General features: G+C 39.2%; 1 protein-coding gene across 1 annotated transcript in view; it reads right to left on the reverse strand.

Moving 5' to 3' along the window:
• unc5da (unc-5 netrin receptor Da) overlaps nucleotides 1–24312 on the reverse strand; it is a 183779-nt gene that overhangs the window by 44684 nt on the left and 114783 nt on the right. Inside the window, exons 3-4 of the mRNA XM_046067473.1 lie at nucleotides 8250–8393; nucleotides 7953–8056 (exon numbers count right to left, since the gene is read on the reverse strand). Of these exons, the coding sequence (XP_045923429.1) occupies nucleotides 7953–8056; nucleotides 8250–8393 (248 nt within the window). The remainder of the gene's footprint in view (nucleotides 1–7952; nucleotides 8057–8249; nucleotides 8394–24312) is intronic.

Genomic DNA, 24312 nt, shown 5'->3' on the forward strand with positions numbered 1-24312 from the left:
TGAGACCAGGAGGCAGAGTCGCAGTCTAACACACTTCTCTTCTTTATTTTCTCTTACTGAAACCTGGCTGGGTGATGGAGAATATGTTAGCCTAAATGAATCCACCCCTCCAAGTCATATTAATACTCCCATTCCTCAAGGCACAGGCCGAGGAGGTGGGGTTGCAGCTATCTTCGACTCTAGCCTACTAATCAGCTCTAAACCTAACCTAAACTATAACTCATTTGAAAGCTTTATTCTTAGTCTTTCACACCCAAGTTGCAAATCACTGGAACCAATTCTTTTTGTTATAGTGTACCGAGCACCTGGTCCGTACTCTGAATTCTTATCTGAATTTGCTGCGTTTTTGTCAACTTTAGTCCTTAAAACGGACAAAGTTATTATTGTAGGGGATTTTAATATTCATGTAGACGTTGAGAATGACAGCTTCAGACATACAGAAGACGTCTGTCACAAAGTAACAGAGCACTCCTATGCTTATTTCAGTCCCTCCCAAATCGATCATCTTGTTGATAGTGCTGCAGGCTCGCTGCGAATGACACTCGACTCTGTAGCCCCTCTAAAAAAGAAAATAATAAAACAAAGACCGTTAGCTCCATGGTATAATACTGAAACTCACAAATTAAAGCAAATATAGCGGAAACTTGAGAGGAATTGGCGTTCCACCAAACTGGAAGATTTTCGTTTAATTTGGCAAGATAGTCTTAAAACTTATAGGAAGGTCCTCCGTAATGCCAGAGCAGCATAGTACTCGTCATTAATAGAGGAAAATAGGAACAACCCCAGGTTTCTTTTCAGCACTGTAGCCAGGCTGAGAGAGAGTCACAGCTCTATTGAGCCAAGTATTCCCATAGCTCTCAGTAGTTACGATTTCATGAGCTTCTTTAATGATAAAATTCTAACTATTAGAAACAAAATTCACCAAGACCTGCCCTCAACTGGCACCGACTTATCTCTAAACTCAGGAACCTTAGAAACAGCTGTAGAACCAGATATATGTTTAGACTGTTTTGCTTCCCTCAACCTTTACCAACTAACATCAATAATTTCTTCATCTAAACCATCAACCTGACTCTTACACCCCATCCCGACAAGGCTGCTTAAAGAAGTTTTACCCTTAGTTAGCACTTCTTTACTAGATATGATCAATCTATCTTTATCAACAGGCTATGTACCACAGTACTTTAAAGTAGCTGTAATTAAACCTCTTCTGAAAAATCCCAAACTTGATCCGGATGTTTTAGCCAACTAGAGACCTATATCTAACCATCCATTTCTCTCTAAGATCCTGGAGAAAGCAGTTGCTAAACAGCTGTGTGACTTTCTACAGAGCAATAGTTTATTTGAGGATTTTCAGTCAGGATTTAGAGTTCATCATAGCACAGAGACAGCACTGGTGAAAATTACTAACGACCTCCTTATTGCATCAGACAAAGGACTTGTCTCTGTACTGGTTTTATTAGATCTTAGCACTGCATTTGATACCATTGACCATCAGATCCTATTACAGAGACTGGAACATTTCATTGGCATTAAAGGAACCGCTCTAAGCTGGTTTAAGTCCTATTTATCAGATCGATTTCAGTTTGTACATGTTAACGATGAGTCCTCCATGCACGCCAAAGTTAGTCATGGAGTTCAAGGATCTGTCCTCGGACCGATCCTCTTCACTTTATATATGCTTCCCTTAGGCAATATTATCAGGAAATATTCCATAAACTTTCATTGTTATGCAGATGATACTCAGTTATATCTATCGATCAAGCCAGATGAAACTCATCAGTTAGCTAAACTTCAAATGTGCCTTCAGGATGTTAAAACCTGGATGACCTGTAATTTTCTAATGTTAAACTCAGATAAAACTGAAGTTATTGTTCTGGGGCCTAAGCACCTCCGTCACGCATTATCTAAAGATATAGTTTCCCTTGATGGCATCGCCTTGGCCTCCAGCACCACTGTGAGGAATCTTGGAGTTATCTTTGATCAGGACATGTCGTTTAAGTCTCACATTAAGCAAATTTCAAGGACCGCCTTTTTTCACCTACGTAATATTGCAAACATTCTGTCTAAAAATGATGCAGAAAAACTAGTCCATGCATTTGTTACTACTAGGCTGGATTCCTGCAATTCTTTATTATCAGGCTGCTCGAAAAAGTCCATTAAGACTCTTCAGCTGATCCAGAATGCTGCAGCAAGTCTTCTGACAGGAACCAGGAAAAGAGATCACATTTCTCCTGTCTTAGCTTCTCTGCATTGTCTTCCAGTAAAATCCAGAATAGAATTTAAAATCATTCTTCTTACCTACAAAGATCTTAATGGTCAGGCACCATCTTATCTTAAAGAGCTCATAGTACCTTACTACCCCACCAGAGCACTGCGCTCCCAGAATGCAGGGTTACTTGTGGTTCCTAGAGTCTCCAAAACTAGGAGCCAGAGCGTTCAGCTATCAAGCTCCTCTCCTGTGGAACCAGGTTCCAGTTTGGGTTCAGGAGGCAGACACCATCTCCACATTTAATTGTAGGCTTAAGACTTTCCTCTTTGATAAAGCTTATAGTTAGAGCTGGCTCAGGTGAGCCCTGAACCATCCCTTAGTTATGCTGCTATAGGCCTAGACTGCCGGTGGACTTCCCATGATGCATTGAGCTCCTCTCTCCTCTATTATCTCTCCCTCTGTATGCAACCTCATCCCATTATTGCACGTTACTAACACAACTTCTCCCCTTTCCGGTAGTCTTGTGCTTTCTCGTCCCTTTCCTCTCTCCTCCTATCACTTCCTGCAGGTGTTTCTGGCTCTGGAGCTGTGGAGTCTGGATCTGTGGCTGCGGGTCACCTGCTGCCCCCGTGTTCCTGCTCGACATCCTCTGCTACAACAATTATTGTTACTAGTCCTATTGTTATTATTGTTATTGTAATCATTAAGATTACGATTATTATCATTAACACTACTATACATATCTATACCATTTTTCATTTAGTCATTTAGTCTATAGCAACATCACCTTTACTGTCTGTACCGCTGTGTGTATATTATGTAGGCTGCCTCCCTCCCCTCTCTCTCCTTCCATCGCTCTCTTTTTCTCTCTGTTCCTCTCCTGCCCTCATCCTCTCTCGCTCTCTCTCGCTCTCACTCTCTCTCTCTCCTTCACCCCCAACCGGTCGAGGCAGATAGCCGCCCACCCTGAGTCATGGTTCTGCTCGAGGTTTCTGCCTCTTAAAAGGAAGTTTTTCCTTGCCTCTGTCGCCTAATGCTGCTCTTGGTGGGAATTGTTGGGCTTCTGTAAATAACATCACAGAGTATGGTCTAGACCTGCTCTTTTATGAAAAGCCCTGTGAGATAACTGTTGTTGTGATTTGGCGCTATATAAATAAAATTGAATTGAATTGAAATTGACTTGAGCCTACAAAATACTGTCTAGTAAATAAAAGTGCAATTTCCTGTGACAGTTTCCCTGACGGCTGTGATGGTGTCCTAATTGTTTTCATAAAGCTATATTTATTATGCAGACATCATTATGGCCATGATCTTTATACTTTAGTGATTTTGATTTTGATAGTGGGCCTTAAATGTCGAACTCAAACTGAAATTTAAATTCTCCTTACTTTCTTACAATCATCTGAAGGTTGGTGTTACAAGAAGCCAAACTGTCAACTGTGGTAAGCTGCTGACCGGAGCACGTCATAATAGCATATCCTATGAACATTGATACCAGATGTTTGTTTCCCTCTTTTGTCAGCGGTAGCTATCTGCTGTTAGTGAATTGACATCCGTCCCTTTACAACATTCAACATTTGGAAGGACCCATTTAGCTTTTAGTTTCATTACATTACATTAACTCATTTGGCACTTTTATCCAAAGTGACTTACATTTGAGAAACAACATACAAGCATCAACAAAGCATCAAATACAGCACAAGATCTACAACTGACAATTCATACTAGTAAGAGCAGCAGTAAATACTAGTAAGAGCTAATAGCACATCGCATCAATGGGGTAAATGCCTAGGGAAAGAAGTAAGAGTTAACAAAAAAGTGCAATCAATACAAGATAATTGTAAGGGGATAGAAGAAGAAGACCAAAGGAAGTGCATGTTAGAGGTTAGGTTTTTCCACTCAGAAAGTGAAAGCTAGCAAGCTAGGCTAACTAGCTTCCATGCTGAAAACCTAGCTTGCTAACTTTAGCACTGATTCCCACTATGCGCTACTTTATGTTTATATAAATTATATATATTTCAGCATGGTCTGCATTAGGGCTGCACGATTTGGAGAAAAAGTCAAATTGCGAAATAAAGAGTAGCCTATAATGTTCAGTTAATAGTATACTGTAAGAATAACAATAATAGCCTATATTAATTACTATATTCATTTTAATTTCATATAATAGTATACTATTTTACCACTAGTTGAATATTAAATCCAGTTATAGCTGTTTCATTTCTGTGGGTTTTTATCAATTTATTTAAACCTTGTGCAAGAAAAAGGCTCTACATCGATCTCTAAGTTGTTAATGGTAAGGACTAACTTGTCAATAATTATATTGTTCATGATTTGAAAGTTTGCTGTAGAACCTTTTTAATGTCCAGCCCCATCCAGCCTGTGATTGGTCGATTGACGAAAAGTGCCTTATCTTCTCCCAGTTTTCTTCTGTCTGAACGCTTCAGCTGCAGACAGCAGCAGTCTCTCTGTCTCTGTCACAGAGCCACATGAGCACCGGCAGTTCTCTCGGTGCTCCGGTGGCGTGTCTGACTATGTTTTGAATGATTAGCGGTGGGGCGGGGGGGTTACGGTAGGTTTTTGTCTTAAAAGTTACTTGCACACTGCCCATGAATCATTTTTCTGATTGCACAGTAGGCCCATATGTTTGTAGCGCCACATGCGAGAGCCCGGTGTGGGCGGAGATAATGAGCAGACTGCATCACACACAGAGAAGACAGCATCACACACACCTTTTCTGTTATATCAAATCGCACACTTTTTGCGGTTATGTAATCGCACATGACGACATCGCCATCACAATTGCGATTGTGGAGCCCTAGTCTGCATCATTGGCAGACACAGTGTTGTTTTTGGCCCATATTTTTCCTTGATGTTGTGATGGCTAGTGACCACTCCATACGTTGTCTCATGATGCAAATCACAACACAGACTAATCTACGCATGAGATTGCTCAAATAACAGATATTAAGCAATAGCTAACAGTGCCCCCACCAACTGGTTAACTGCCTGTGTGGCCATTGAAGTGGTTTCAACATTCAACTATTTTCAGAGCTCCCACATAGCCACAGCCTATTGCAACAATCAAATTACCAGCACCAACATCGTCAGTCAGAACACTAAAGTAGTGGGCGCTGTCACTGCAGATAAATCATTACAATGTAAATATCTTCTTTTTGGCAATTACAGTTTTAAGCAAATAAGTACACAAGTTACAACAACAAACACTGAGCATATAGTACATAAGGGATTTTTTATTTCAGTTTGGTGATGATGAAAATTATTATGTAATTATTATGTTCTAATCAAAGCCAACAAAATAACGACGTCAACATTACAGTGAATATAATCTGTCTTCTAAATTGCTCCCTGTCTATAAAAAGTGGAGCCAAGTGAAAAAATTTTGCCATCTTGACTCTTGTAAGCAATAAACTGAAGTGGACTTAAGCCGTTTTACTATGATACATTCTCTGTGGTTGTACTTACAGTGTGTACAGATTATTGCCTCTATCACTGCTGGGACAGATAATATGGCATTCTCTGACTTTCATTAACATCCTACACAGCAGCCCAGCAAAGTCCCGGGTGGCTTAGTTACAGTGAGATGCGGATAAAGTTCTCCTCTCTCTTACTGTTAGTGTTCCCTCTGAGAACATGAAGAGAGCAGCCACATAAGGGGATTTCAAGCTGTAAAGTCGGCTGTACAGTGTTTAGGTCTTAAAACAGCATGCAAAGTTGGAACTCATTTCCTTTGCATCTTGTCAACAGAGCACTTATTGTCAGCTCTAAAAATTAACTGTTTGCATTTCTTCAACATCACAAGTACTCATTTTCATCAGGATGTGTTGCAAATTGCGAAGCATGAAAGATTCAAATAAATTTCATGACCAAAATAAATATGCCTCCGAATACAAATAGAGTTCAACGAATCACAATGAATCATGACCTCAATTCTTTAACCTCAAACTGTAGCTGAGCTACAGCTTCTCTCTGAGCCAAATTTCACAGCCCTGGTTACAAAAAAGGCTTTAACATCTCAGCAATGCCTAAAGTCATGAAAAGAGAAAAGTACAACCACATCCCCAACTCTGGATGTGAGATTTTGTTTCCCGGTGCGAGTCATACTAGAACGAGGTAGATTTGTCCCTGCATTATTTACAATTACCATTCTCTTTGTAAGCCAGAGTCACATTAATGAATGCATGAGAAGTTGCCTATTTGATGACCACAATGCATGGGGGAGACTCGAGGTACACCGATGCTCCATTTGTGAGAGCTGAATCATTCAACACACACACACACACACACACACACACACACACATAAAATGCACAAACAAAGTTTAACGTGCATTATGTGTGTTGTGGAGGGAGTCCTTGGTCAACTTCAAGGAGTCTCAAAGCGTTAATCTACATTTCTTTTGTGATCAATTTTTTATTAATACGACAATACAGAACCAACAATGCCTGTGATTGGAGAAAGTGTTTGGTATATACATTTCAGGTATATATGGTGACATTCAGTTTGAATTTGAGATGAGCAGTGCTGAATTGTAGCCCTTTTAATAAAGTCCTCCAATTCAGCAGTAATGACTTGCCAGGACTTTACTGTAGACGTCTTCGGGCTTGTTCACATATTGCTTGTTTCAGGGGCTTTAACACAATATCCTGATGAAGAAGATGGCAGATTTTTTGTGGAGCAGACGCTTAATAAATACTATCTGAAGATGTTTTATTCTTCTTTATGCTTATTTTTCCATGAATAAAATAATTTCATAGAGAAATATTTTGAAGCAAAGTTAGCTCTTCAACCTCATCATTATTTCAAAGCAAATTCAACGTGCTGGAAAACAGACACATTTGTGAAGATAGATTCTTCTGATTGTGCTGAATGTAATTAAAAAGATTGACCTAAAGATGAAAAATCTGCAATGTATGTGTTTATATGTATTTCACTGCTGCTTATAAACGTCACTGATGTAAACAAAGCTTTAACTATAACTTATTAGTCAGTGTATGTAAAAACCTGCCAGTCATTTTTGGAGTAATAGCAGGGTTCCAGTACTGTTCTTTGAAATTTGCTGGCAGGGCTGTCATTTTGTTTATGCATGGATCACGGACTGTGTCTTTAAGTAAATGCAAAGCTTCAGATGCTTGGGCACACAGACTTTGATATTGACATATCTGCCTACCGAGTGTTCACATCAAGGCACACCACATTTGAGCACAGCACAACACACACAACTCAACAGGACTGTCCGCAAGAGCCTCATTTTATATTCATAGTAAAAATTAAAATGGCAATGACAGGCTCTCTCTTTCACACACACACACACACACACACACACACACACACACACACACACACCCTCTGAGGAGGGAGAGAGGAAATGATGTGCAATGAATATGTGACATCTAAATAAGTTATAGCCGCACATCCTTTCACCAGAGAACATAACAAAGAAACATAGTGAAGCACGTGGATAGATATTACTCCCAGTATATGAATGATCAATCTAACTTGATCGAAATGAAACTAAACAAAGGCCTCTTTAGCTCATCAAATGCAGCTCTGACTTATACTAAACTGAGGAGGAAAGTGCATATGTGTTTGTGGCTGGAGAGTAACAAAACATTTTATCATGAAAACTGAGTTGTGTTAGTAAACCAGACAGAACACTGCTCCTCTCCAGGCAACACGGGAGAAAATGTTACTTGTTTGAAGTGCAAGAAGCCCTCACCTCAGCCACAGGCACTCCCTCTGGGGGACGACAGTGCAACACAATCATGCCATTCAGAGGCACCTCAGTGCCTTGGGGGTCTTGCTCAAAGTTCTTCCTCAGGTCTAGGGAAGAGAATAAACAGCCAGCATTAAAGAACAACTGCAACAACATGAAGGAGCACGTGTGACCTTCTACCCTCACACACACATGAACACGAAAAAATGCCTTCTACAAAATCATGGCACTATTTTGAAGAATAACCTTTTCAGGGACAATAAGGTCAGTCTGGTATCAAAGTGATAGGGAGTTGCTTACAGGCGATCCGGACAGTTGCCTTGCGGCTCTTGGAAGTTCCCAAGTGACTCCAGGCGACACACAGACACCAGTAGTCCTCTGGGCCGTGAAAGTCCTCCACCTGCTGACGTGAGACGTTGATCATAACTTCACGGATCTTTAGCCCTGCAGACGAGATGGTTGATTGCTTAGATCAGCTTTCATTATATTACAGGAATGATTAATCAAGGAGATGAAGATTTGTAGGGACAGAATGATGAGTGAAATTTGAATCTGATAAGATTATCAGCAGTAAACAGATCTGCCATTTGCCAGGGGGAGAAGGAAGAGGAGAGAATGGTACTACAACCAGGTTCAACTTCAATGCAAATATCTGTGTCATTACTGGTCTTTTGACAAAAGCTTGTTAAAAGTTCAGTTTTGACAAACAGATGGCCAGCAATGCAAAATGCTGGTCGTACCAAAAATTATTAGTGAGCCCACATAGCCTCTTTCAATATCTGTGAAACATAATCCATTTATACAGAAGTGACACTAAATGCTCTCCAGTGGAGACATTAACTGAGAGACGGACCAGCCTGTTATTTTTTAAGGGAGAGAGTGAACAACTCATTTTTTGTTTTTGAAAAAAATTGAAGGGGCTATAATTTAGAGGTAGAAAAGAAAAGCAAAACAATGCAATTAAATACCGCATCTGCAAACAAATACTTTTTATGACAAGTAAATCATCTATTTTTCTGCAGCAGAACTTTGACTTAATGTCACCCAGGTCATTTGTTTATCTATATATAGTCTGTGATAACAAGCTACGCGTGCATATTCTGAGGCAACTGATGGGAATTTAAAAGCCTGGCATTTCAATTACGCCAGACTATGCACAAAAAGATGACAGGCTTGGACCATTTATGTATAATAGGGTGGCTTTATTGGGTATCTCGGAAATTGCAGCTTTCAACCAACATACTGTATGTGATGTCTGTCTAGCACGGCAGAAACCTGAACTTCAGTCAGTCAACTTGAATAGATTTATTAATAACTAGAGAGTTATGAACAACTAATGTTCAAACAAATCTCCAACTTCCTCACTTCCTGCAGCATACAATTAAAAATGCACTGAGGGGCAATGGGGAGTGACAATAACAAATACCCAACCCCTCAAGTAAACCGGTATTAGAGCCAAGGGTACCAGAAAGTTCACTTAAATACTAATACAAACACTGTTTGACCAGCCCATATGTCAGAAATACAACAGAGTGGTGTTCCCATTTACAGTGCAGCCAAACAAACTCACATTGTTTTCATAAAAAAGTCGTATGGTGGGAAAGCACTGGAAAAGCCTTTTTCCATCATATGCCACCTTTCGCCTGCAACTCTTTATCTTACTGTCACTGGTACTTCTGGTTCCATTACTTCTTGCAACATGTAAGACTGTACAATGTGTTTCAGCAGAATGCTTTTAAAGGAGACCTATTATACTGCATCTCCAGTCCTATACTGTTGTTCTGTACTCCTGTATAGCAGCTTTGCATGATTAAGTTCAAAAGAATCATTTTCTATCTTATACTGGCTCTTCATGCAGGCCTTCATTTCAGCCTCTGTCTGAAACAAGCTGTAGATGCTTTTACCAGGCTGTATGGATATGGAAAAGCACACTAGGTCTCCTTTAATGTGCTATCAGCTGTAGGAAATGTTCGGTTTGCATTAGCAGTAACTTAAAGCTCCGATACGGCTGAGTTAACAGTAATTAGTGAGGCTGATATCAATGAGATAAAATTACCAACAGATGTGCTGAATGCATCCTTTCCTGTAAATCCCTCATGTGTAGTAGGCAATTTGAATCCCGTGCAGGAATGGTGGACTCAAATAATGAAAACTATATAGAAAATTAATTACAGAATGTAAATATATTGAATGACCATAAATAGTAACAAAAGGATCTTAAATAATACAAATGTTATACATTTCTATTGATATTAATTTAATTAAATATACTATATTACTATTTACTACTACTACTACTTCTATTGAAGTGTATGACATTTATGTACCATTTTCTGAAGGCAGTAAATCAATAAAGGTTGCACTTTACACAGATTTTTAGTACAGCTAACAAGTCATGCCTAACAACACATCTCAGTGCAGCTGTTCAAAGATCACTGTAAAGCTTGGCCTCTTGTGGCTTATTGCTTAATTACGCAGCCCTACACTTGTAGAAGAGTTTTCTCTCATGCCATACACTGTAGACAGCAGCTTACGCATGGGCCGGGATTAAATGAAAACTAATAATGTGGAATGAAAGGTTATCAAAGGGAGCCTAATGAAGTAATGTAAAACAGAAATGTTCTCTGAAGACACTGTAATCCTCTGCAATGACTGACTGATATTGTGTACAATACACACACAGTATTCCATCTACTCCTCCTTTCCACCGCTACAAATTAGAGACTTAATCAACATGTCTGATTAAGCGAGAGAGAGGCAGATTTAACAACAGGGAAATACTCAAGTGAGGGGGCAAATTTGTTGAGTAATATGCAGCGTCATTGTGTTACTTATGTTCAACTCTTTGGACCCAAAGCAATAGATGTAAACAAATAATTCCACGGGTCCTTAACAGTTAGACAGCTTTTATTTTGACTCAGTTTGGACTTTCTTTATTCAGTTTTTGAAAGTACACTTCCAATACAAATCATAATTAATTGTTAATTAAAGGTTTAATATGTAACATTTCAGTTTAGTACTTGTATAATTGCAAATGTTATAATAAACCCACTGATATAACTTCCTGGAAAACACGTGATAAAGTGGTCATGTTATGCTCTTTTCACCTGTGTGTTGACCCCCTTTTAGCTACAGAGTGAAGCATCTCAGTTTTCTAAAAAACATTTTTCTCGTCACTGTGTGCGCTGCAGCTCAGTGTGTTTCTCCACTGGTGTTTTTGAGGGTGTGCCTGACTAGCTGCAAGGCGAGCATTATGACGAGTGTTAAAAAGTGATGCAGATAGTTTACGGAAGTAAAGGCTGGAGCTGTTTTCAGGCGGTTCAGGAGCAGTGTTTCCCCAGTGTAATTCCCTTTGGGGTAGACTTTGGGCTTTTTCACTTTGCAAACCTTTTACTTGCGCAAAAAAGATAAATAACACAATAAAGGAAAGGGAAAAAGCCAAAAAGCATAATATGACCTCTTTAATACATTACCTCCTCTCGTGTGGTACTCATGCTATGGCCTTCCTTCAGAACCCTGTGAGCAGTTTTGCCTTTTGCTGCCTGATCTTTGCCTGAATTTGTTTTTGATTCTGAGGCTTCTGCCTTAGAAGCTCATGTCCTGTGGGAGATGGCTGCCTGTCTCTTTCGGTGCCTCACCTATGTTTTCTGCTGCCTGTCCAGCTCTTGCCACATACCTGTCTCACAAAGGACTTCAAGCAAGATCTCACTATTGCACATTCTCTGGAATTGTAAATAAACTAAACAGTTATTTTTATTTCTACTCCTTTTCCGTGTTCTGCTGTTGGGTTTCAGAAGAGTTAAACATAACAGCACATGTATTTAAGAGCAATGGATACATAAATGGAAAACTGGTTTGGTCCATATATGGCCTGGCATAAAGAGTCATACATACAAAACTTACATTTAAAATTAATTTTTTTTGTAAGCAACTGTTAAAAATAACTAACCTCACAACTCATACCTGTCTTTGATATAACCTCTAAAGTTTAGTGTTTTTTGAAAAGCAATTTCACTACTTGATTGTGACAATAGCCTAAAGCACTTAGGAGAGCAGGGAATGGGTTTAGGCATGTTGTCTCTTAATTCACAATCAGACCTCCTCATCTTTATTAATGAAAAGGAAAACAGAAGAAACGAATGAATAAACAGTCTACTTTTCCTGATGCAATGTTTATGCTGAAAGCAGACAAACTGACTCAGAGTGTGGAGTGAGCTGCAGCTCTGCAGATTCACCTTTTTCTGGCACATACTGAGAACATTTCTGACCACTAAACAAAAATAAAATAAGAAAACAAAAAGTGATGCTTTCCATCTAAGCCCATTCCATATTACAATGCGAATAAAAAATATAATTTCAGTTTGCATAAATGTCTATACACATACTGAAACAAGAATGTATGAAAAACTAATAAATGCACACCCAAATAGAAAGGTGGCTATTGTTTGTTTGAATAAGGGTCATGGTGTTTCCGCTGAAGGCAAGACAAACAAAGGAGAGACATCAGAAAGACATTCTGACTCCCAGGTTCCCTCACAACTGCTCAGCCATGTTGATGACATGCGGTCGATTCTCCGCATTCAGGAATACAAACATCCATTCAGCTCCTTCCACGAGCCTGTCCCCAGCTGCCTGTTTTCTCTTTTGCCTTTCTTTCTGCTGTGCTCCCTCTGCCTTCCCTTCAGGCTCATGCCAGTGGCCCTTGACAGAGCGCCACAAAGCCCTGACAACAAACCTCAAGGTGGAGCAGCTTCCACTTATCCCTTCAATCATGTGCTTTAATATGGCTCTAATGTTGCCTCTATAAAGGAGTCAGGAAGAGATATACCAATGCTGATGCTCACTTATCCCACATTGCCCTCGTTCTCTCTTTCTTTCTATGTCTTTCTTTTGGTCTGTCTGGCACAGGGCCTGTGGTGTGATTTCTCCCAGCTTTGGCATTGTTTTGCCTTGGCTGAATCTGTGAAAAGGCCCAGAGGGAGCCAGCCACTGCCAGCTACAAGTGGCTCCTGATTCAAGCAGCTCAGCAGATCTCGACTGGTCTGGCAGCTCAATCAGGTCCAGGATGCCTCTGCCGTACTTAACACCACGTTGGATGAGGATTTACAGAAGTCTGTTTGTCTGAGGGATACTCGTGAGGCAGCTGTGTACATAGTGGGTGACACTGCGTGGGCTGTGGGCTGAGGTGGAAGCATATAGCTTTAGGAGCGCGTCTGTCTGATGTGAACTCAGCTTTTGGGGAAATGTTTGTGTGATGTGACATTGCGGCATGCAGCTCAGCATGTGGGGGCTGTGAGGGCTGGCTAAGGGCCAGACACAGACGAACCCTGCTAGACAAGCGGAACATGCTCCCAGCAACATCTTCAGTCTGGTCCCAGCTGTGTGTGTCATACTTAATCCTGGAACCAAAGGGACGCATTACTCCGTGCATAAAAAATCATGATAATTCAGCCATTAAAATGCTGCGAGTGCTTATTTGTGTCATTCCCCCAGTCGCCTTGTTTATGTTTATCCAAAAACCGCGTGTCTGCTTATTAGGAGCAAGTTTTGCATACACAAGTAGTTTTCACTCTGTGGGCCACTTCATTTGTTTGACTTCAATTTCTTTAACTAATAGTTTGTGACACAGAGCCTCTGAGGCATCTCACTTTCCCTCACCAGTCCCCACCTTTCTTTCTTTGTCCTGAGTTCATGCCTGGGTGATGGTATCTCTCAGCCAGCTAGGATCATAATACACAACAGTGGAGTTAGTCTTTGACAGATGCATCAACAGGAATAGATATCCATACTTCCTCTCTCCACCCTGCATTCATATGCTTTCCCTCAATCACTATCTCTTCATCAATGAATCTGCAGGAGCCGCTATCCTCTCCTTCTCGAGACAACCAACCTGGTATCCATTTCCAGCCTCTCTTTTACTCTCCCATTGCCCTCTACATTTCCAATGTCCTCTTTTTCCCTTATCCCCTCTTTCCCTTATCTCTTGTTCAGGGTATCACCCTTTCAGCTGAAGTCTATAAGCACAGATATCCCCACTGTTCCAACTTCCTCTCTGCTCTTCTTTCACTCTGCCCTTCAATAATCTCCTGAGTTCTATCATTCATTTCCATCTCCTGTAGCATTTCATCAGAGACAGAAATAAAAATTCTCTTCTGTGATAGGTCAGAGAATATAGTGTGCTGCAAAGGAATCGGTGTTTAGTTTACAGCCTCTGCCCTTCTTTTATTTTGTCTTTGGAATTTTAGGCCAAGCCTATTCCCCGAAAAATAACAGAAATTGGCCGTTTTACTGTCTGTAAAGACTCGACAGCTTCCTAAAATCATTCTAAGGAGTTTATCAGTGCGAGCACTTCCTGAAGGCAGGTTAATATCTGGATAGCGATTATTATATAGAACATCCAGCTGAGCCTTATCAGCCTGTGATTTTTCAAAAGGCTTAGCAATTGCAAAGGGATGAGGAAATAACACTGTTGCACTGAATTTGAAGATACACTGTACTGTGCTGCCATAATCATGTTGTCCGGAAAGCAGATCAATGTACCTTCTTCTTGACAAAATCCAAACTTTGGGCTAAAAGATTATTTTCATACTGGATTTGAAGAAGGCACATGAGAAATATACGATTTCAGATCAGTGACACAGCAATACAATTCAATAACTGATTAAGTATTTAGGATGTTAAAGTTTTAAATTTCGCACTTCTAATTCTTTGTTTCTCTCCCAAGGTGCACTTCACTTTCAGTCTCAGGATACAGTTTTAGGCATTGTCTTGCATTCACAGCCACCGAAATCGTATAGTATCTGAAGATGGACTTGAATATGTTCTCTACAGACAGCGGCCTTTACTGTCAGCCCTGATCAGCATCTTATTTTCAGGTTTGGATTAGGCCAGTTACCATTAGCGCTAAAGTGCGGGCACACAAACATTAATGACTGAATGAAATGAACAAAACTATGATTATTCAACATCATAACATTCAGTCTGAATGGATAAAATACTCTCTCACGTATACACAATACACATTTACAATGTTTCTCCAACAGTTATGCATACCCACAGGGAAGGTTGCAACCACCACAAGGAACGCTCAGAATTACTAAAATGAATAGCAAAATATCTTTATATCCAAACTAAATTCAATTCCAATTCAATCAAATTCTCACTCAAACTCAAAAGATGAGGACTGCAACAATGAGCCTCCAACTGGCCGACTATTATAGTCTCTGTTATTGTTTTCAATGAAAAACACAACAACAGTCACTGTGTAAATAGAAAAAGTTAACAAAAATGTAAGTTTAAAAAAAGAAAGGTAATTACTGTGTGAAAAAAGTAGCCAATTAAAAATCAAGCATCCCTGACTTCAGTTATGATTGAACCTTTGTGATCTGCAGTCTTAAAAATGGATTTATAACACAAAATTTTGTTTCGATATAATACAAGGTCAGAGTCATAATTAAAATTTTATATTTTAGAGATGGCAATTAAAAAAAATAAATAAATCAGACAGGTGCTGTTGTACTTAGTCTGTAGAGTCTGCTCTCAAGAAGTTTTTCTATTGTGTTGTTCTGGACTTCTCTCTCTTGTAGGTGGTTGACTTGGACTATAGCCGTCTATTCCAGTATTACGTCTTGACTGAGTGGAGGTGTAGAGGATGCCAAGCAAGAGACAGTTATGGGAAAGAATGTGCGACTGTTTTGTCTTACCATACTGTTCTGATGTTGTGTCAATATTAGGGTACAATATTTGGTAATGTATGCTTTTTGCTAGCCCACCAACTGCACACAAAAGGTGCAAGGAGTGGAACTGATAGACAGTGGCTTCATTCAAATGAAGAAGCAAAAAAAAAATATTACTTGTATTTTGGTGAACAATAAATATCCAAAAACCGTGTTCGTTTTTGTTACACATCACTCAGCTGGTAATTTGGTGATTCTGACAACATGCTAAATCCTACAGAGGAAGTGTGGTACAAATTCAGGGATAACGCAAATAATTTTAATTAAACACCGGCAAGCAATAGATGTGATTTCAGAATAACACTCTGCAGGAAGTTAAAAATTAATTGGTAACATTTACCAGTATCTGTCATCTACAGGTGTATTACATTGAAAATATGACAGCCTTCCTTTTCAATTACAATAATGAAATCCCTACAACCATCTGAAAGTGGTAGGACATTTGTCATAAATCTGAATCCTAGCGAATGGGGCAGAGCCATTGTGCACAGTGATCCACTGTGTTTACATTGATTAAATCATGTGCAAACAACACCAGGTTCCTGCAGACCACACGGGCTACTGCACACATCAAACTGGTTGATTGGTATTGCCACTTTATGTGACATTCTGTGGATGCACTGGACACAAGCAGCTCACACACTGACACAATTAAAACTTTACTCTGTTCTCATTATCACTCGTTCTTGCTCTCTGTTCCTCTCTCTCTCATCAAAAAACACTGAATTACCAGCAGGCAATATTCCCTTACAGCATGGCCTCCTTATTTTCTGGCAAAAGTGGCATTTCATCTGAATTCTTGAAATGCACTTTTAGCTGTGATAAGATGTGATACAGCAGAATTATAAATGTATTTTTTTTCATGGAACCAATCATATAAATGGCCTAAACAAATTATGACCATTTCTATTATTCATTTCTAGAGTTCATGTACAAATTTTATCGAGTGTGTAGGTTAAGTACAGCAATATCACAGGAAACGTGAGTACGTTACCTTACCCTCTCACTTTCAATATCTCCACGATTCGTCTTTAAATGCTGCACAATCACAAGCAGATTTGTTGTGCCTTATTATATTCCAGCCTTCAAACTCTGCATCACTCAACCATAATTTTCCTACTTGGAGAAACTCTCTCCTCTGCTTTTAGTGAGCTATTCTCAAGATGCCACTCTGATTGCCACAGCTGTTCAAAAGGTATGAGACCAGTAATAAGACTGGCTGAGGGGTTTAATGTCTCTGTCTCTTTGACTGTTTTAGCTCTTACCATACTGTTTCAAAGTTTTCATTTAACCATCAAAAGCTTCTTCCTGTTAATCCACAATGTCAAGAGTGTTTGCTTTTTTATAATGGCCACATAATCTATGTATTTAAAGCGAAAGTTTGACATTTTGGAAAAATGAATAATAAATCAATAATGATAATTATAATATAATTTTCCTCAATAACCATATAACAAATGTTCAGTATATTGTCAATAAAGGTTTAATTGAATTCATTTGCTTCACGAACAAATTAGCACTTAATTTTTCTATTAAGATATGCATTTTGTTGAGAAAAATTTTACTTAATTTTACTCAAGCATATTTAATAAAAAGTTTTATCTTAATTGTTTTGAATGTTCTTCCTCATATTTGTTAAGTGATCCACTGTTTGGCAAGTTTTTGTCATGTTCTGACCACAAAGAACAGTTTAAAACCACAACTAACCATCTGATTTATTCAAAAAGCAAAAATCAGCCTTTTATTTGAAATAAATAATGATTTGACATCGTGATAATTATTGATATCGAATGGTATGATATTTTTTGATTCAATTTTGGGCCATATTGCCCAGCCCTACTTTTGTCCTGAGAGTTAGCAGAGAAGATATACCACTCTTATGCGTGTATGGAAAGTATGAAGCCACAAGCCACCACAACCTTATCTTAGCACAAAGACTGGAAACTGGAAAACAGCTAGCCAGACTCAGCCCGAAGTGAACAAAATCCACCTACTAGCACCTCAAAAGCTCACTCATTAACACGATATAGCTTGTTTCTTTATCTGTGTAAAAATGACAATTTTCTGTTCTATAGACTATTTCTTTGTTAGGATCAGTAATATTCTGGAGTCATTACTGGTTGCCAGGCAAACCGACCAAGAAATATCCTGTCGTTGTGCTAAGCTCTAGTTAGTTGGCTGCAGCTTCACATTTAGTGTACCGAGATGAGAGTGGTATTGATCTTTTCATTTAACTCCTGGCAAGGAAGCGAACAACCCTATTTCCCTTGGTTAACACTTGGTTTCTGTAGCCAAAAGATTCTGGTTCCCCAGTGCTCACAAATCTGTGGTTGGTTCAGATGAGTTTTATTCACTGCACAGAGAAGACAACAATTGCAATTAAGGTATGACAGGTAGTTTATTTGGTTAGAGAGAAGGTTCGGGAAGGAAAGGATGGAGGGTCGAGGGGAGAGGGATGAGGGGGTCGAGGGGGGAAGGATGAAGGGGTCAAAGGGGAGGGATGAGGGATCGAGAAGGTAGGGATAAGCGGGTTTATCTGGGTAGTGGTGGCCGGAGCGGCTAGGAACCGGGGTGTTGAGACTCGGGGTGGGGTCATGTCTTTCTAAGAGTCTTGTTTTATGATCCCCCCGTGGTCCTTGTGGTAGAAGAAGAATAGTTTCTTTGGCGGAATTGTGAATTTTAGCATGCATGTCTTTGATGGCGGGAATACTGAATGATATCTGTCTCTGGGCAGAAAGCTTATAAAACTACTAAGCTTCATGGTGAGTGTTCCATTAGGAAATACAAAACCACAAGTCAAGAAAAGACAATTCTTATAACAACTGACACTGCTGTATTTGTTGCTGTCTCAGAGAAGGGGTAAGAGTTAAGTTACACAGTGTCGCACAGTGGCACCCAGCTCTAAATAAATGTGGTCTGGCCAGAACAGCCATCTGTCAAGTGCACAAGGTTGTATTTGTGGTGCAACACAACATTTTTAAACTGCCACATATAATAAGGCTTAAACTCACTATGTGTCAAACATTGTGTGCATTTCCCAGTTGTGCACTTATTTCTTTTAGGTCTAATTAAGGGCATCCCGTACATCTCTTCTGTTAGACAAATTTCAAGAAATTACATGTTTGGAAACTGAGTATATTTGACATTTTTGGAAAGACCTCCCATTTCCTTCAGCGTTAAATTTCAAGAAGTCACAAGACAAATGCAGCTCACATTTGCTCATTGTCATGAAAAGTTGAGCAGTCAGGATTAGCACGCAGAGAAGATGAGTTGCAGGTATAAAATATTTAGCCATTACATGATATTAAAAAATATCTTTTCACTCTGCAACACGTGTTACAGATGGAGAAACACAACACAGTTCATGCAGTTGGAATAGACCGTATACTGTGACAGCCTTTCTCATGCTTATGGCAGCAGCAGTTGAAGCTATTCACAGAAGCTGTAATGGATATTTTCTTCTCTCTTCTTTTTTTCTCATTTCTTTTCCTTGTTTGCTGTTCTGTCTCCTGGAAGCCACTTCTTAGCTAAGACTGAATCAGAGAAAGACAACTCAATACAAAGCTAAAATATATCTCTCTAGCTGAGTTAGCTGCCCCTGGACAGACATGGTCTCTGTCCTCTGCCTCAGAGCCCCTTGTCAAACAATGTAAGGGCATGTGTTGTTGAGTCTGTCTGCATTTAATTCACAGCTTACTGCTTTAATAGCTACAACCCCCTGCTTGCTGCTGAACCCAGGGGCCATTCTACCACCTGAGTCAGACTATAATAGCTTGTACTGAGATACAGCTGTTCAACTGCCTTCTACAGATGAAGGTGGGTGAGCAGCCAGAAGCGTCTCAGCTGAGGCGAGATGTTCATTTTCTCAACATGTAGCATGTTGGCCCACCTCTGTCTGTGCATACAGGCCTAAGCAGTAATATGGACACAGTCAGTGACACAAACACTCACTAAATCCCTGGTCAGGTGCAGAGAATACCTCTGTATCCTACACCTGTGAATACTAAACCATGTTTATAGTAGCAAAGCTGCACATCATCATGCAGGGCATCCTTCTAGGGGTTTCAACCAGAGCACACAATATTAATATAGGTAGATGCATTCAAGCTTAGATTTTTTGTGTAGTTTTAGTTTTTTGCGTGTAAGAGGACACAAAGAGATAACAAAAAAGACTGAAGGCAGTGGAGGGAAGGTGAATAAAAGAAAAGAAGAGAGAGATAGAGACATGCTACTTTCCAATCATGAAGAATATGTTCCAAGAACCTTTTAAAGAAGTTGTCATATCCCTCTTTAAAAAGGGACTGTAATGTACAATCAATAAGCAAACAAGACTAAGAGTACAGTCATGTTAGCACCTCTGTGAAGCTGTACTTGGCCATAGCAGTGTTTGAGCTGAATGCTAACGTCAACATGCCAACACATCACATTGACACACTGTAACAAATTGCTGTAGTTTCTACAGTAAAATTGTACAGTAACTTCTTGTTCTGTCATTTTACAAAGTTTAACTGTAAATTGCAATGCATTACAGGCACAAAATAATTACAGTTGTTGACGGCATTTGTCCACAGTGACATATTGTAAAATTACAGGCAAAGTGCGTTTTAACTATAGATAATAGATATTACAGTTAAGTGCTGTGAAATCACGTTACATTGCAAAAGGCAGTTTGAAAGAGGAGTTCTGGGTGAGTGAGTGAGTCTGGGGTGAGGTCTGTCCCTCAGAATTCCCATGATGCATAGCGGTAAAGGGAGTTTTGTTAACAATTGCTAATAACTTTTTTCATTTCTTTTAAATAAAAAATGTTAAATTATGATTTATGTTTTTTTAAACGTGTCTGCTTAGAATATAGTGTTTTTTGTTGGTAGTTGTCATCCTTGGGATGGTTTTGAAACCATGAGTGAAGGGACTGTTTCGGCTGCTCTTTCTTTTTTCATGTAGGTTGTTATCATGGACATAGACTGTATATAAAAAGGTTTTTACTTTCATTACTTTGTGTGATGTGTATATAAGCAGCTGATATAGTTGAAAAACTATATTGAATTTTGATAAATGTTTTGTTGCAGCTGTGGTTCTAGTTTTATTTAATAGGTAAAGATAATAGAATACAATGTTTATTAGGTGAAACACAAAAATAAAATGTAAAAGAATTGAACAGCAACATACTGTATTGTGATGTTTTAACAGCTGTTTACTGGCAACTCTTGTTGCCAGTAAATACATTATAAGTTGCTCATGTTGTTAATGTTGGAAATTAGATTACAATTAATTGTTGTTTTATTGTAAAAATAACAATAAATTCCTGTAATTTATTTACAGCAAAAACCTGTAAAATATATTCTGTAATATACTGTAATTTAATTTATAGTATTTGTCAGCATTTTTACAGGACATTATTGGCAACTTTTTCCCCAGGTATTTACTGTAAATCCTACAGTCAATTCGATACTGTATATTTAACAATGTTGACCATTTTAGTTTAGCATGTTAGCATGGTAAAATTGCCTAATTAGCACAAAGGACAGCTATTATAAATAAAGTGGAAGATAAAATGAAAAAGATAGATGTAAAGTTAAGGGATCTCCAGAGTTTTCTCTGTAAGGACTAATAATGTCTGAACCAAATTTCATGGCAATCTAGTTATCGAGACATTCTCTCAAAACTATAAATATGAAAGTCTATTAAAAGCACAGAAATAAACCCCAAAAAAGATTAAGATGGGGTCACCAAGTCATTAGGGTTCACCAATTCCTCTGAAAGAGATATGTTACTGGATAAGTAAAACCTTGAATTTGGCGTTAGATCAACAGTCAGGGGATCACCAGAGTCAGTAGGATTTATCCTCTGGGGAAAGAATGAAAGCATGAATGTCCGGTTTTCCATGCATAGAGCCATGTCCTTAGAAATATGACAGACAGGCAGGATGTCAACTGCATATACATGTGTGGATACTGGAGCGATATATGTGATCCAGTCATATGCTGGTGTCTGAGAAAAAAAAATTGTGTTTCTGAAAACTGAAGCATTAACCATCGTATTGACCAGCTAAACCCGAAAGCGACATAGGTTTTTTCCCCCAACCTGTAGCAATGAAGAATAGGATTTTAGCATTCTGTTTGCCAAACATGCTTTTTTATTTTTAAAAAGGCTCATAGAATGCAATTAGAAAAGCCATATCACATATTTTACACAGTACTATAATTTAAACACAATTTCACTAAAAGTATTGGAGACTTTTGCTTCATCCTTGTTTCCCAAAGCCATAAAATTATGGCAAATATTGCTACTGGCTATTATATTTCCATTTTAGTTTCAAAACCCATCACAATTTACCAAAGCAAAAAAATAAATATGTAATGGAGAAACGTCTGAAAACAAAAACTGTCAACATTAAAGGGGAATTATTTTACACTCCTGCTCATTTAATGTTAGATCGAAAAGAGGGATGTGGAATCCCTTATTTGGGCTTAAATTATGCCATGCTTGAAAGGACATCTCTACGGTGCACAAATGATGTGTTCATCAATCATACGAAGCTATTTACTGCTTTCAGAGGAGGCCGTTGGAGTGTGCAGTCACATCCAAGTGTGGGCTGTAAAATATCTAGTGTTCTTAAAAATCTGCAGATCTTGGCTCTGCTTTTGGGACATTTTGTCCTCCACTTTTTTCATTTTGAGGCATCATCCAATAAAGTAGCTGTATTAATTTCTGGTATTTGTATGTCATGCCAGAGGGCCACTACTTATGTCAATTTTGTACTTTATCTTCTTGTATACTGAAGCACTAAACTGCACCATCATGTTCAATTTGTATCATCTTGTGCCTGATGATAAGTTGATCAGTTACATGAAAAACCAACAGAGCAACTACCAAACTGTGACAGTGTACCCAAGAGGCAACTGACGCTGCAGGGTAGTTGGTCTGGCTGTACCTGTAATTCAGTGATTAGGTAATAAGAGGCACCTGTTGGTGATCTGAGTGGGCTAAATTGGCTCCTTCACGAAGGGTTGACATGTGGCGATCATGCCACTGATGCAAATGACTTTAGTTTGGTGGTGTGCAGGTCTATGCTGTCATCTGATATGGCGATAGCAGCAGCATGCCAAGCAGAGTTGCCTGCGGCAAGCTTAGCTGAGTGACTTCAGAGGGGGGTTATCTTCTATGCTGTACAACTAATGTTGCATGTCTATATGTGTGTTTATTGAACTTCTTGAACATCGGAAAATCTGACAAGACATCTGTGGTATAGCTGGTGGATTTTGAATATATTTTGCTCTTGTTTTGTTTAGTAAGCCACTGCCTTATATTTAAGTTATACAGAGTTAATTATGTTTTTGTTAAGTAAGCCACTGCCTTGTTGGTCTTTTTCTGTGTTGCTCTGATGTAATTGCTTGATTTAGTGACCCCACCATGTTGCTGTAAAGGTACAGCAAACAATTTATAGATTGTGAGCTCCTCTTGTACTGAGTTGGCATGTTTGCCAACTTAAGATGATGGATGTCATCATGCTATGTGTGTGACCATTAATGTGCTGTTTCCTGTTTCCTTGTTCTTGAAGCTGTTTTTACTCAACCAAATTATATTTTTGAATAATGAATATTATATATATATACACAGAATCTCACAAAAGTGAGTCCACTCCTCACATTTTTGTAAATATTTGATTATATCTTTTCATGTGAACACTGAAGAAATGAAACTTTGCTACAATATAAAGTAGTGAGTGTACAGCTTATATAACAGTGTACATTTGCTGTCCCCTCAAAATAACACATCACACAGCCAAATGTCTAAACCGCTGGCAACAAAACTGAGTATACCCCTAAGTGAAAATGTCTAAATTGAAAATGTTAAGATGAGACAAGGAGGCAGAAACCAAACCTAAGTGAAACACTTCTCAATTCACAATCTCACCAAAAATCCACATGTTAACTTCAGCACCTCTGATAAAGTGCAGATCACAGTCCCACACAGAGCAAACTTGGCTTCAGTTTTCAGATGTTTATATTGCAAAAGTCTACCAGCTACGTTACCACTCGGTCACAAACTGCCTGCAACTCACAGTGCTAAAAAAGAGCTGCTGCACAGCCACACCTGACACCACAAGGCTCTCATTACAATCCTCCCTCTGTAAGAAGCCTGAATAGAAACCGCTTCTAGAAAAATCCAGTGCTGGTTTGAACAGACATCTGCTGGGTCATCTGGTGGAGCAGCAACTGTTCCATGAGGGTCTGAGCTGCTTGGATCTGATGCTGGCTGTACATCTCTGGCTGTGCTCGTCATGGTTAAGGCTACTTGTATTTCACCTGGGTCTGTGGGACCTGCTAAAGACGTCTGGACTGTAGACGGCTGATGATCCCACATCTACTCTACTGACAAACTTTAGCACAGCCCCTGTAAATGATAGATATTTTCTATATATTAATGTTATCAGCTGCATGAGGCCCATCAAACTGGCTCCTCCAGATTTCCTTCAATACATTTATATATATAAAATACTTTTTATAAAATGACTGGGCTGAATATGTGATGCTTATTATTTACTGAGATGTGCATGCCAAGACTGGCGACCTGTCCAGGGTGTACCCCGCCTTTCGCCCGATGTCAGCTGGGATTGGCTCCAGCCC

Source organism: Micropterus dolomieu, linkage group LG13 (assembly GCF_021292245.1).
Source record: "Micropterus dolomieu isolate WLL.071019.BEF.003 ecotype Adirondacks linkage group LG13, ASM2129224v1, whole genome shotgun sequence".
Lineage (NCBI taxonomy): Eukaryota > Metazoa > Chordata > Actinopteri > Centrarchiformes > Centrarchidae > Micropterus > Micropterus dolomieu.